This window comes from Microcaecilia unicolor, unplaced genomic scaffold (genome assembly GCF_901765095.1).
Source record: "Microcaecilia unicolor unplaced genomic scaffold, aMicUni1.1, whole genome shotgun sequence".
Classification (NCBI taxonomy): domain Eukaryota; kingdom Metazoa; phylum Chordata; class Amphibia; order Gymnophiona; family Siphonopidae; genus Microcaecilia; species Microcaecilia unicolor.
Window position 1 is genome coordinate 78523 of NW_021963174.1, and position 14538 is coordinate 93060.

At 53.3% G+C, this 14538-nt stretch overlaps 1 protein-coding gene across 2 annotated transcripts in view; it reads right to left on the reverse strand.

The window, feature by feature from the left end:
* Nucleotides 1–244: 244 nt before the first annotated feature.
* LOC115459042 (histone H3.3) overlaps nucleotides 245–14538 on the reverse strand; it is a 47767-nt gene continuing 33473 nt past the window's right edge. For both annotated transcript variants that reach the window (XM_030188907.1, XM_030188906.1), the window contains exon 4: nucleotides 245–411. In XM_030188907.1, the coding sequence (XP_030044767.1) occupies nucleotides 283–411 (129 nt within the window). In that variant the 3' untranslated portion in view covers nucleotides 245–282. The remainder of the gene's footprint in view (nucleotides 412–14538) is intronic.

A 14538-nucleotide genomic window follows, 5' to 3' on the forward strand; every position in this document is an offset into this window, starting at 1 on the left:
TATGTCCCCGCATTTATATTAAAAACACACAAATGAAAATGGAAAAAAAAAAAATCCCAAAACCTTATCAATACCTGATTCTGTCCCCATTACACCTCTTCTCTTATCCCCTCCCTCCCACCCCACCCCCAAGTTTACAACCTTATACTTAAGTAACTTATTCTGCCCATAGCCCCCCCCCCCCCATGTGAAAAAAAAATCTAAACGTTCATAACTACTAATAACAGGAAGAGATTTTTTTTCTGGTTTAAAGAATGAGTGTGTTCCCATCATGGTGGAGTTCTAAGCACGTTCTCCACGTATGCGGCGTGCTAGCTGGATATCTTTTGGCATGATTGTGACGCGTTTGGCGTGAATAGCACACAGATTGGTATCTTCAAACAGCCCGACTAGGTAGGCTTCACTTGCCTCCTAAAAGAAAAAACAAATGAGAAAATTAGGTTCTTACCTTGGTAATTTTCTTTCCTTTAGTCACAGCAGATGAATCCATTAACTGATGGATTGTATCCGCCTACCGGCAGGTGGAGATAGAGAACACTGAAAAACCACAGTGACCCTTGGACGGCTAGCCCCAACTGCCTTCAGTATTTCTCTATCTCCCAGCAAATGTGGACGTAGCTTGATCAGCTCCTGGATTTCAGACTGCCTGGGGTGGCTCCTGTGCTTTGCCAGTTGAGCCAGGGGTGTTGTGGCTGGTGGTGCCCACTTTAAAGGCATATAGGTTTGCCCTTTCCCTGCTTTATCCAGTCCTCCCGGAGTCCCTCTGTTGCTGCCTGCCTTCAACTTTCCTCACAGCGTTAAAAATAAAGTGCGCTTTACTGCGTGGCTGTTCGGAGGCTTTTTCCAGAGAGAAGGGTTCAGAGCAGCTTGACCGGATCTCGTTGACTCTGTCTTTTGAGATGAGAGTGGTGCCCAGCTCCTCCGGGGAGGTCCCACGGACACAGTTCCGAACGGGGTAAGTTTTGGCTCGAAGCCGCCATTTTAATGCTATATTTCCGTCCAGTCTGGCAATGGCTGCTAAGGCAGTAAGCGCTGCTTCCGTTGTGGTAAACGCAGACCGGTAGCAGGGCTGTGCAAAATGTGCTCTTTAGACGCTTGCGCTAGTACGAGCATGGCGAGCGATGATTCTTCCTGCTCGATGGAGCTGGCAGCGGGCGCCGCATGTCTCGACCCTCACGGTTGCAGAGGAGTCTGAGTGCAGGGGGGCACCTCGTTTAGAGGCTGCTAGAGGAGCTCCAACACCCGTTTCTCCTAATTCGGAGGCGGAGGGTCAGAGTGAGTTTTTCTTCCCTGAGTTTGTGCTTTTAATGCATAAAGCCTTCATGCTGAAAAGAGCTCGGCCGCAGGTGTCTGACACTGCTTTGCATTCTGGATCCCCTCCGGGTGTTGATGGCCCGGGGCTGGCTACAGAGGTTATTTCTTCCCCCGAGCGTTGGAAGGACGCTAAACGTAGACGGGTAAACTCCCCGTCAAAGTGGCGCGCATCCCCCCTCCCCCCGTGGTCAGGCGGAATGGGAACTGGCAGAAGTTTTTCTTCAGATTTGTGCCAAATGAGGGACACCCAGATTGGATCTAATGGCGTCAAGGGTAAACACCAAAGTGCCTTGCTTTTTCAGCAGAAGGAGAGATCCTCACTCGGCAGGGTTGGATGCTGTGGCTCAACCCTGGGCCTCCTGTATGTGTTCCCTCCTTGGCCCTTGATAGGCCCATTCCGCCGGGTCGATTTGATGCCTGCTGAGAAAATTGGCTTGCACATTGCTCTGACCTGCTATGTGAGCTGCTGGCAAGCTGCAGGTGGAGCTCGGCCCAGCGGCAAATCTGAGTGGCCTCCGCAGCCAGGGCCCTGCACTGAGTGCCACCCTGATTTATGTAGGCCACCGCTGTCGTGTTGTCTGACAGAATCCAGACAGCAAGCCCTTTCAGAGTCTTTTGAAAGGCCATAAGAGCCTGGAATATCGCTCTCAGTTCCAAGCGATTGATGGACCACCCCGCTTCCACGGTTGTCCACTGACCCTAAGTATAGCTTCCCTGGCAATGCGCTCCCCAGTCCAAAAGGCTGGCATCTGTTATCACCAGGCACCAAGAAGGAAGTTAAAGCGGCATTCCTTGGCGCAGCATCCTGTCAGAAAGCCACCACGCCATACTGAGCCAGGCCGCAGGGAGCCGCGTTAGTCTGTGTTGATATTCCTGGGAAATCGGAGACCATTGTTGAAGCAGGGCAATCTGCAGAGGCCTCATATGCGCTCTTGCCCAAGGAACCACCTCTGCAGGCGAGGCATCCGCAGGAGCAGATGGACTTGATTCTGAAGCTTGCAGAGTCTTTGGTCGGGGAGAAAGACAAACCCCGAGGCCGTGTCGAACTGGACCCCCAAATACTCGAGAGACAGAGGGGGTCAGGTGACTTTTGGGTATATTGACCACCCAGTCTAGAGCCTGCAGGACTGTATTCACTCTGGCTGTGGCAAGACGACTTTCAGCTGCCGAATCCGCTCTGATGAGCCAGTCGTCGAGATAAGGGTGAACTCTTGATACCCTCTCGCCTGAGACAGGCAGCTACGACCACCATTACCTTGGAAAAGATACAGGAAGCTGTGGCTAGGCCGAAAGGCAAGGTCTGAAACTGGAAATGTTGCCCCAACACCGCAAACCGGAGAAACCGCTGATGCGGGGGCCAAATAGGAATGTGCAAATATGCTTCTTTTAGGTCCAGAGACGTGAGAAACTCTCCAAGTTTCCATGCAAAAGTGTCATACTCTGAGGGCCTCGTTGACTCTTCGTAAGCCGAGGATTGGTCTGAAAGACCCACCTTTTCGAGGCACGACAAAATTAATGGAATAGCGGCCAGGGGCACCAGGATCACCGCTCCGAGGCGCAGCAAGACTTGTAAGGTCTCCTCTACTGCCGCCTGTTTTACGGCAGTGCCACATCGGGACTCCACAAACACGTCTCTCACTGGGGCACTAAATTCCAGTCGGTAACCTTCTCTGATCAGGTCCAGGACCCACTGATCTGAGGTAATCTTGGTCCACTCCTCTAGAAAGAGGGAAAGACGTCCTCCTACTGCAGGAATTGAGTGGACCGGCGTCCCATCATTGTGGAGGATGCCCCTGAACTCTGCGGAACGTTTGTCCGAGTGAAAGGAGTTCCTCTGCTGAAAACGGGCACGTTGAGAAAACCCAGCAGAGCGCCCCGGGCGATACCTGCGAGCTTCACGGAAGCGAGGTCTGGAAGAGGAGGGAAACACAGGACCCTTGGAAGAAGGCCTCGGCCCATCTTCAGGTAACAACTGGGGCTTAGAGTCCCACAGGTCTATCACAATCTTCTCCAATTCCTCTCCAAACAGGAGGCCCCAAAAGGGTAACCTCACCAGCCTTTGCTTAGAAGCCATGTCAGCCGCCCAATGCCGTAGCCAAAGAAGGCGGCGGGCAGAAACCACCACAGACATCTGTTTAGCCAAAGCTCTGACCAGATCATAAAAGGCACCAGCAAAAAATGACAGGGCCGACTCCATCCGTGGGGCAACCTCAGAGAGGGACCCCGCACCATCTGCGGGCTGTTCCACCGCCTGTTGTAACCAGGAAAGACATGCCCGGGCTGCATAGGAACTGCAAATAGACGCCCTTAAGGCAAGGCCCGCAATTTCAAAGGACCGCTTCAGCGTGGATTCCAGCCGCTGATCCTGCATGTCTTTCAAAGCGACCCCTCCCTCTACTGGGAGAGTGGTCTTTTTAGTCACCACCGTGACCAACACATCCACTTTAGGCATCCCCAAAGGGGCCACGTGCTCCTCACTCAGAGGGTAACACTGACCCATAGCCCTGGCCACTTTCAAAGGCCCATCGGGGTCACACCATTGAGCTAAGCTCTTGGATGGAGTCATGCACAGGAAAGGCCCAAGTAGGCTTCTTAGTACTCGCCATTCTAAGATTAACAGAGAAGACATCGACCTCGGCAGGATCATCAATCGAGAGGGCCTGCAAGGCGTCAGTAATGAGAGCTGGAAGCTTGTCGCAGTTGAAAATCCAAACCGTATTGGGATCATCCGAATCCAGTGGCAAACAGGCACCCTCATCTGGATCATCCATCCATGAGGGCCTGCCAGATCCCTCAGACTCCCCACAGCCTGACCACGGGTGGAGGGGGGCGGGGGGGGATGTGCGCCACTTTCAGACGGGGAATTTACCCGTCTACGTTTAGCGTCCTTCCAACGCTCGGGGGAAGAAATAACCTCTGTAGCCAGCCCCGGGCCATCAACACCCAGAGGGGATCCAGAATGCAAAGCAGTGTCAGACACCTGCGGCCGAGCTCTTTTCAGCATGAAGGCTTTATGCATTAAAAGCACAAACTCAGGGAAGAAAAACTCACCCTGACCCTCCGCCTCCGAATTAGGAGAAACGGGTGTTGGAGCTCCTCTGGCAGCCTCTAAACGAGGCGCCCCCCTGCAGACTCCTCTGCAACCGTGAGGGTCGAGACATGCGGCGCCTGCTGCCGAAGAATCATCTCTCGCCATGCTCGTACTAGCGCAAGCGTCTAAAGAGCACGTTTTGCACAGCCCTGCTACCGGTCTGCGTTTACCACAACGGGAGCAGCGCTTACTGCCTTAGCAGCCATTGCCCGACTGGACGGAAATATAGCAATAAAATGGCGGCTTCGAGCCAAAACTTACCCCGTTCGGAACGGTGTCCGTGGGACCTCCCCGGAGGAGCTGGGCACCACTCTCACCTCAAAAGACAGAGTCAACGAGATCCGGTCAAGCTGCTCTGAACCAGAATCTCTGGAAAAAGCCTCCGAACAGCCACGCAGTAAAGCGCACTTTATTTTTAACGCTGTGAGGAAAGTTGAAGGCAGGCAGCAACAGAGGGACTCCGGGAGGTCTGGATAAGGCAGGGAAAGGGCAAACCTATATGCCTTTAAAGTGGGCACCACCAGCCACAACACCCCTGCTCAACTGGCAAAGCACAGGAGCCACCCCAGGCAGTCTGAAATCCAGAAGCTGATCAAGCTACGTCCACATTTGCTGGGAGATAGAGAAATACTGAAGGCAGTTGGGGCTAGCCGTCCAAGGGTCACTGTGGTTTTTCAGTGTTCTCTATCTCCACCTGCTGGTAGGTGGATACAACCCATCAGTTAATGGATCCATCTGCTGCTGATGACAAGGAAAAAGCTATTACGACACTGATCCTGTGATGCTGTGTAATAAGCAATATTGAGAAATGAAGCAGTAAATGTGTGCATTAGATGTGGTTTTTACCTTATGCTTAAAAGCTGGGAAAACAGCTTTTGCAGCTGGTGTAGATTGGATATTATGAAACCTTTTGGGTGGTAGAGGGAGAAGGTACATGAATGCATATAGTGGATGGGAAGATCAGAGTGTTAGAAATACCAAGATAAATATGTAAACAGCAAAGCTGAAGAGATCATAGTTTGCAAATCTTAACGAGTATAGAGCTGCAGTATGAGATATGTTTTTATTACATTGGAAGACATTGTTATGTTCCTTTTACCTTTTTGCCCCGTTTTGTTTCCCCTTCACTTGGGTGTACTAAACTCCTCTCACACAAGCATGTATGTTCCTGCTTAATCACACCACAATTTCCATAAACTATCAGTACACTATGTTACGCAGGCTTGAAAATAAAGCGTTCTTTGTATGGTGAATTAATGTTTTTCCAACAAGTGACTTGGGGGGGGGGGGGGGGGGGGGGTAGGAAACTTTCCTCCCACTGTTGCATGGGGTTAGCCTACCTCCATTTCACTACCACCAAGGCACAAATGTAGAACAAAAACAAATCCTACCCTCTTTTGGCTCTTTCCAGGCCACCAATACAATTTTCTCTGACTACTTTAAGAGGGTTTGGTAATGCTAACACCAGTTCAGGTTATGGAAGTGAACTACCCTCAAAGGAGTTAATTTTAATGTGGTTTTAAATAAAGGAAAACCCTTAAAGTTGTAACATGGCATGTACTCCTATGCAGAAAGGTGTTCCCACAGGTGTGGTTTAAGTGAATGGGGGAGGGGTGAAAATGTATTGCACATCTGCTGTAATTAAACGCTGGAATTTGTTGCTAGAGAACATAATAAAAGCAGTTAGCTTAGCAGGGTTTAGAAATGGTTTGGATAGCTTCCTAAAGGAAAAGGCCATAAGCAGTTATTAAAATGGACTTGGGGAAAATCCACTGTATTTCTAGGATAAACAGCATAAAACGTATTGTACTGTTTTGGGATCTTGCCAGGTACTTGTGACCTGGATTGGCCACTGTTAGAAACAGGATGCTAGGCTTGATGGACCTTCAGTCTCTCCTAGTATGGCAACACTTGTGTCCTACTGGCATTGGAGAAAAAAAAATTCAACTTGCCATGTGAGAAGAGCAGCCAGGGGGTCCCTGAAACGGAAGATGACCTTTTTAATGGTGCAGGAAGCTTATCTGCATAGTCTGAGTCCAAGAGAGTGCAGTACTTAATTCCTTTTTCGTTTTGTTGATAGGATGTGGAGTACACTCAAGGACATGCCTGTTTTGAAGTAGGGTGTATGGGGGGGGGGGGGGGGGGGAGATTTAGAAGGGGCTTTGATCTTGTTTGACCAATGGGCCACAAGAGTAAGGTTCCTTGCATTTCTGTGGGTATCTGGCAATTTGTTGGGGTGGGGGGTATGGGAAGGGGTTTGGTTTCCACATGCTCTGCTTGGATTGGGGGTGAAAAATCTTTGATAAAGACTGTATGGATAACAAACCTGTTGTGTGGTTTTCCTATTGGAATTTTGTAGATTTTGCAGCTCATTGTTGTGTCATCAATAAAAAACTGTTGAAACTAAGTGAATGGGGGGCAGTGTTAGTGAATGATACATACCTGTAGCAGGTGTTCTCCGAGGACAGCAGGCTGATTGTTCTCACGACTGGGTGACGTCCGCGGCAGCCCCCACCAACCGGAAAGAAGCTTCGCGGGACGGTCGGCACGCAGGGCACGCCCACCGCGCATGCGCGGCCGTCTTCCCGCCCGTGCGCGACCGCTCCCGCCAGTTGAATGACTAGCAAAAGATGAAACACAACTGCAAAGGGGAGGAGGGAGGGTAGGTGAGAACAATCAGCCTGCTGTCCTCGGAGAACACCTGCTACAGGTATGTATCATTCACTTTCTCCGAGGACAAGCAGGCTGCTTGTTCTCACGACTGGGGTATCCCTAGCTCTCAGGCTCACTCAAAACAAGAACCCAGGTCAATTGAACCTCGCAACGGCGAGGGTACAACAGAAATTGACCTACGAAGAACAACTAACTGAGAGTGCAGCCTGACCAGAATAAATTCGGGTCCTGGAGGATGGAGTTGGATTTACACCCCAAACAGATTCTGCAGCACCGACTGCCCGAACCGACTGTCGCGTCGGGTATCCTGCTGGAGGCAGTAATGTGATGTGAATGTGTGGACAGATGACCACGTCGCAGCCTTGCAAATCTCTTCAATAGTGGCTGACTTCAAGTGGGCCACTGACGCTGCCATGGCTCTAACACTATGAGCCGTGACATGACCCTCAAGAGCCAGCCCAGCCTGGGCGTAAGTGAAGGAAATGCAATCTGCTAGCCAATTGGAGATGGTGCGTTTCCCGACAGCGACCCCTAGCCTGTTAGGGTCGAAAGAAACAAAATTGGGCGGACTGTCTGTGGGGCTGTGTCCGCTCCAAGTAGAAGGCCAATGCTCTCTTGCAGTCCAATGTGTGCAACTGACGTTCAGCAGGGCGGGTATGCGGCCTGGGGAAGAATGTTGGCAAGACAATTGACTGGTTAAGATGGAACTCCGACACCACCTTTGGCAGGAACTTTGGGTGGGTGCGGAGCACTACTCTGTTGTGATGAAATTTGGTATATGGAGCATGAGCTACTAGGGCTTGAAGCTCACTGACCCTACGAGCTGAAGTAACTGCCACCAAGAAAATGACCTTCCAGGTCAAGTACTTCAGATGGCAGGTATTCAGTGGCTCAAAAGGAGGTTTCATCAGCTGGGTGAGGACGACGTTGAGATCCCATGACACAGTAGGAGGCTTGATAGGGGGCTTTGACAAAAGCAAGCCTCTCATGAATCGAACGACTAAAGGCTCTCCAGAGATGGCTTTACCTTCCACACGATAATGGTAAGCACTAATCGCACTAAGGTGATTCCTTACTGAGTTGGTCTTGAGGCCAGACTCTGATAAGTGCAGAAGGTATTCAAGCAGGTTCTGTGCAGGGCAAGAACGAGGTTCTAGGGCCTTGCTCTCACACCACACGACAAACCTCCTCCACTTGAAAAAGTAACTCTTTTTAGTGGAATCCTTCCTAGAGGCAAGCAAGACCCGGGAGACACCCTCAGACAGACCCAACGCAGTGAAGTCTACGCCCTCAACATCCAGGCCGTGAGAGCCAGGAACTGAAGGTTGGGGTGCAGCAACGCTCCGTCGTTCTGCGAGATGAGAGTCGGAAAACACTCCAATCTCCACGGTTCCTCGGAGGACAACTCCAGAAGAAGAGGGAACCAGATCTGACGGGGCCAAAAGGGCGCTATCAGAATCATGGTGCCGCGGTCTTGCTTGAGCTTCAGTAAGGTCTTCCCCACCAAAGGTAGGGGAGGATAAGCATACAGGAGGCCGGTCCCCCAATGGAGGAGAAAGGCGTCCGACGCTAGCCTGCCGTGTGCCTGAAGTCTGGAACAGAACAGAGGCAGCTTGTGGTTGGTCTGAGAGGCGAAAAGGTCCACCGAGGGGGTGCCCCACTCTCGGAAGATCTTGCGTACCACTCTGGCATGGAGCGACCACTCGTGCGGTTGCATGACTCTGCTCAGTCTGTCGGCCAGACTGTTGTTTACGCCTGCCAGGTACGTGGCTTGGAGGAGCATGCCGAACTGACACGCCCAACGCCACATCCCGACGGCCTCCTGACACAGGGGGCGAGATCCGGTGCCCCCCTGCTTGTTGACGTAATACATTGCAACCTGATTGTCTGTCCGAATTTGGATAATTTGGCAGGACAGCCGATCTCTGAAAGCCTTCAGTGCGTTCCAGATCGCTCGGAGCTCCAGGAGGTTGATCTGCAGATCCTTTTCCTGGAGGGACCACAGACCCTGGGTGTGAAGCCCATCGACATGAGCTCCCCACCCCAGGCGAGATGCATCCGTCGTCAGCACTTTCGTGGGCTGTGGAATTTGGAATGGACGTCCCAGGGTCAAATTGGTCCGGATGGTCCACCAGAGCAGTGAAGTGCGGCAACTGGTGGAGAGGCGGATGACATCTTCTAGATTCCCGGTGGCTTGGAACCACTGGGGAGCTAGGGTCCATTGAGCAGATCTCATGTGAAGACGAGCCATGGGAGTCACATGAACTGTGGAGGCCATATGACCCAGAAGTCTCAACATCTGCCGAGCTGTGACCTGCTGAGACGCTCTGGTCTGCGAAGCCAGGGCCAGGAGATTGGTGGCCCTCGCTTCGGGAAGGTAGGCCTGAGCCGTCTGGGTATTCAGCAGAGCTCCTATGAATTCCAGAGACTGGGTTGGCTGGAGATGGGACTTTGGGTAATTTATCACAAACCCCAGCAGCTCCAGAAGTTGAATAGTGCACTGCATGGACCGGAGGGCTCCTGCCTCCGAGGTGTTCTTGACCAGCCAATCGTCGAGATATGGGAACACGTGCACTCCCAGCTTGCGTAGGTAGGCCGCTACCACCACGAGGCACTTGGTAAACACTCGTGGGGCAGAGGCGAGCCCAAAGGGCAGCACACAATACTGAAAGTGCCGTGCGCCCAGGCGGAATCGGAGATACTGTCTGTGAGCTGGCAGTATCGGTATGTGAGTATATGCGTCCTTTAAATCCAGGGAACATAGCCAATCGTTTTTCTGAATCATTGGCAGAAGGGTGCCCAAGGAAAGCATCCTGAACTTTTCTTTGACCAGGAATTTGTTCAGGCCTCTCAGGTCTAGGATGGGACGCATCCCCCCTGTTTTCTTTTCCACAAGGAAGTACCTGGAATAGAATCCCTGCCCTTCCTGCTCGGGTGGGACGGGCTCGACCGCATTGGCGCTGAGAAGGGCGGAGAGTTCCTCTGCAAGTACCTGCTTGTGGCGGGAGCTGAAAGACTGAGCTCCCGGAGGGCAATTTGGAGGCAGGGAGGCCAAATTCAGGGCGTATCCGCACCGCACTATTTGGAGAACCCACTGGTCGGAGGTTATGAGAGGCCACCTTTGGTGAAAAAATTTTAACCTCCCTCCGACCGGCAGATCGTCCGGTACGGACACTTGTAGGGCGGCTATGTTCCCATGGATCCAGTCAAAAGCCCGTCCCCGGCTTTTGCTGTGGAGGCGCAGGGGGCTGCTTAGGCGCACGCTGTTGACGAGAACGAGCGCGCTGGGGCTGTCCCTGTGCCTGACGAGGCCTTCGGGCCGGCTGGTTGTACCTACGCTTCGCAAAAGAATAGGGTGCAGCCTGCCAGGCCCGGGAAAAAACGTCCACCTGTGGAGGTGGATGCTGAAGGCGCCCGGTGGGAGAGCTTGTCGAGAGCGGTTTCCCGCTGATGCAGTTGGTCCACCATCTGCTCGACCTTCTCACCAAAAATGTTATCCCCCGGCAAGGGACGTCGGCCAGTCTCTGCTGGGTGCGGTTGTCCAGGTCAGAGGCGCGCAGCCATGAGAGCCTGCGCATCACTATACCTTGGGCCGCAGCACGAGATGCCACGTCACAGGTGTCATAAATACCCCTGGACAGGAACTTTCTGCACGCCTTCAGCTGCCTGACCACCTCCTGATAAGGCCTGGACTGCTCCGGCGGGAGCTTCTCGACCAGGTCCGCCAGTTGTTGCACATAGGTCCGCATGTGAATGCTCATATAGAGCAGGTATGATTGGATGCGGGTCACGAGCATGGAGGATTGGTAGGCCTTCCTCCCAAACGAGTCCAGAGTGCGAGACTCCCGCCCCGGGGGCGCCGAGGCGGTATCCCTCGAACTCCGTGCCCTCTTGAGAGCAGAATCCACGACCGCCGAGTCATGGGGCAATTGTGGCCGCATTAGCTCTGGGTCAGAGTGGATCCTGTACTGGGGTTAGTTAATGGTCGCACCCAGTTCCGAAGCAGCGTCTCCTTTAGGACATTGTGCAGCGGCACCGTGGAGGACTCTCTAGGTGGTGATGGATAGTCGAGGACCTCGAGCATCTCGGCCCTCGGCTCTTCCACAGAGACCACGGGGAAGGGAATGCTGATAGACATATCCCGCACAAAGGAGGCAAAAGAGAGACTCTCGGAAGGTGAGTTTCCTCTCCGGTGAAGGCGTGGGGTCCGAGGGAAGGCCCGTAGACTCCTCTGAGGAGAAATATCTAGGGTCCTCCTCTTCCCCCCACGAGTCCTCATCCTCGGTGTCGGACATAAGCTCATGTAGCTGAGTCCTGAACCGGGCCCGGCTCGACGTCGAGGCACCAGGGTCTCGGTGTCGTCGAGCGGTGGACTCCCGCGCCGGCGGGGACGGGGACTCCACCTGCGTGGCGGTCGAGACCGGCACCGCAAGCGGCGGCGGTGTCGACGGCCCCGGCGCCGGGCTAGAGCTCGCCGGCGCCACAGTCATCGGCGCCGAGGGCGCAAGCACCCCCGGCGCCGGCACAGCCTGGCGCATCAGCCCTTCCAGGATCCCCGGAAAGATGGCTCTGAGGCACTCATCCAGGCCCGCTGCCGGGAAAGGCGGTGGGGCCGGTAGGGGTGTCGGTGCCAGAAGCTGCTGGGAGCCAGGAGACGGCACCGAGGTGCCGGAACCCCGACGCGTCGGTACCTCCACAACCGACGGAGACCGCTCCTCTCGACGGTGACGCTTCGGCGTCGCCTCCTCTCCGACATCGGGCTGCACAGAGGGCGACCGGTGACGACGCTTCTTGTCTTTTTTCCGATGCCCGTCACCGGCGCCGGAGGGCATGGAGGAGGAGGAGGTCGATCCCCCTCGGTCTCGAGGTACCGGGTCAGACAGGGTTCGGTCCCGTGGCCCACGAGCTGAGGGAGTGACCGGGGCCCGACTGCCCACGCGGCCTCTCACCCCCACTCTCACCGGAGGACCGGCGGGCCGACGGGACCTGTTCTCCTGGGGTCGCTGCCATCGGTGCCGATGTCTCGGGCATCGATACCGGTACCGAAGGACCCGGGCGTCGATACCGATGCCTTCGAGGTCGACGTCGAGGGGCCGGCGCAAGTTCCAAAAAGACGGTCCCGTAGAACTTGCCTCGCAACCTGAGTCCGTTCCGGAGACCGAGACACAAAGCACACGACTTGAGATTGTGCTCCAGCCCGAGGCACTGGAGGCACCAAGCGTGGGTGTCGGTCTGCGAGATCGGCCCGGCCGCAGCGACCACACTTTTTAAATCCACTCGGGACCTTCGAGGACATCGACGGAAAAATCGCGTCGGCGAAGTCAAAGTCGTCAATGGTGGCTGAAATCACACCACGAAAAAGCAAAACAACCGTGCGGCCACTAGGCCGCAACGCGGCGGCCCCGCTGGAAGCAAGGGAAAAAAGGGAGCGCGTGCCCCACACGCGCAGGGTTTCTTTTTTTTTTTTTTTTGTAAAAGAAACCGGGCGGTAACGAAAACCGTTAGAAAAAGTTAGAAAAAAAGCACGATCAGCGTACACGCGATCGAACAATCCGGCGGCTGAACAGAGAGAGCGGCAAGGCACGACTCTCTCCAGGCGCGGAAAAAAAGGAACTGGCGGGAGCGGTCGCGTACGGGCGGGAAGACGGCCGCGCATGCGCGGTGGGCGTGCCCTGCGTGCCGACCGTCCCGCGAAGCTTCTTTCCGGTTGGTGGGGGCTGCCGCGGACGTCACCCAGTCGTGAGAACAAGCAGCCTGCTTGTCCTCGGAGAATCCAATGTTCATATTTCATGGGCACATGCACACATCTACACCAACTTCAGAAGAGGTGTGATGCATGTTGGATTTCCTGCACTATTGAACCTAATCCTGAGAGTTTTATTTTAAAAGAAACAGTTTTAAGCAGGCACCTTACTCGACTTTACATAGATGCCCTGTTATAAAATCAGGTTCTTAAGCGTGAATCAGAGCGACCCCGAGAGGCCCTGTTTGTTCCAACAGAGCTTCACGTTTACCTCTAGTTTCTTACATACTGTCAGATGTTGGGCATTTGTTACACACCTGCCAATGTGACAGACTCAGAAGTAACCTGAGGAAATACTTCAAGGAAAGGGTGGTGAAGGATGAAGTCATGAACCACCCCCCCCCCCCCCGGTAGAGATGGAGAGATGAATTCAAGGAAGCTTGGGACAAGTACACAAGATCTCCAAGGGGGTGATAGGGAGAATGGATGGGCAGACTGGACAGGCTATATTTATCTGCCTTCAGTTTTCTGTGCGACTGCCCCTGTGGGCACGTGGCAAACTATAGGTATACAAAACAGCAGATCAGTATAATATCCCAAAAAAGTTTATTGAAGATGCCCAATTGGGCAATTGTCTTACATACGGTATCTTCAATAAACATTTTTGGATACTATACTGATCTGTTTTGTTTTCCACGTTGGATTTTGCAGATAGTCTGCCTTGTTGTTTTCTGAAACTATAGGTATAGCCCTGAGCAGCCCAAATGCAAATTATAGAGCAACTAGTAAAAAAAGGCCCGTTTCTGTAGGCAAGGAAACGGGCCTTAGGCAGGCAATTCCCCCCCCCCCCCGTGCTACGGCCCCCTCGAACCCCCCCCCTTCCGCAAACCTGTCGTTTCCCCCCCCCCCCCCCCGTGCCAGCAAAAACTGCCGCCACCGCTGCTACCTTCCCTTCCCGTAGGTTCTTCAATCATCTTCTTAGAAAGTTTAACTCCGTGCGTCTGACGTCAGCTTCTGGCAGCGGTAGTTTTCGGCGTTCGGGGGGGGGGGGGGGGGAATCGACAGGTTCGCGGGAGGGGGTGGCAGCTGATTCCGAGGGAGTAGGAGGAGTAGGGAACCCCTTGCCTTGGAATCAGCTGTGTTGACGTCAGTGACATCCGTGCGTGTCTGCCTCGCAGACCACTTGCAGCCAGGGAGCCACGGCCCCAAGCACAGAACGTTGGAGGTGAGAATTATATAGGATTATGTGGCTCATTTGCCACAGTGTGCATAGATATACATTTTCAGCTAACTGATAGTGTTGCTTTCAGTTCATAGAAACAGATACAGCATACAGGAGAAATAAAATACTTTAGTCGATGGTACAGATCATTACTGCTAACCCTACAAACTCTAAGCATGCCTCCATCCTTAACCCCCTAGTAAAACCATACTATCTGTATACAGACAAAACACTGGGGGGGGGGGGGGGGGGGGGGGGAGAGGGAGGGGGAAGAGGAGCTGCAGCAATCAACCTACAACATCTTGTCTTCCTCCTTGCAGGACCTACCATAAACAATTTTAATAAGACTTAATTAGTGCAACACAAATCATAGTCTTATGCAAAAGGAACACCCTAGAATTAGAGCAGCAGGCTGAGAATCAGGGAAGTCAGGGTTAAAATCCCCCAGACACTCTTTGCAAACTCGGTAAGTCAGGACACATGGTTTATTACAAC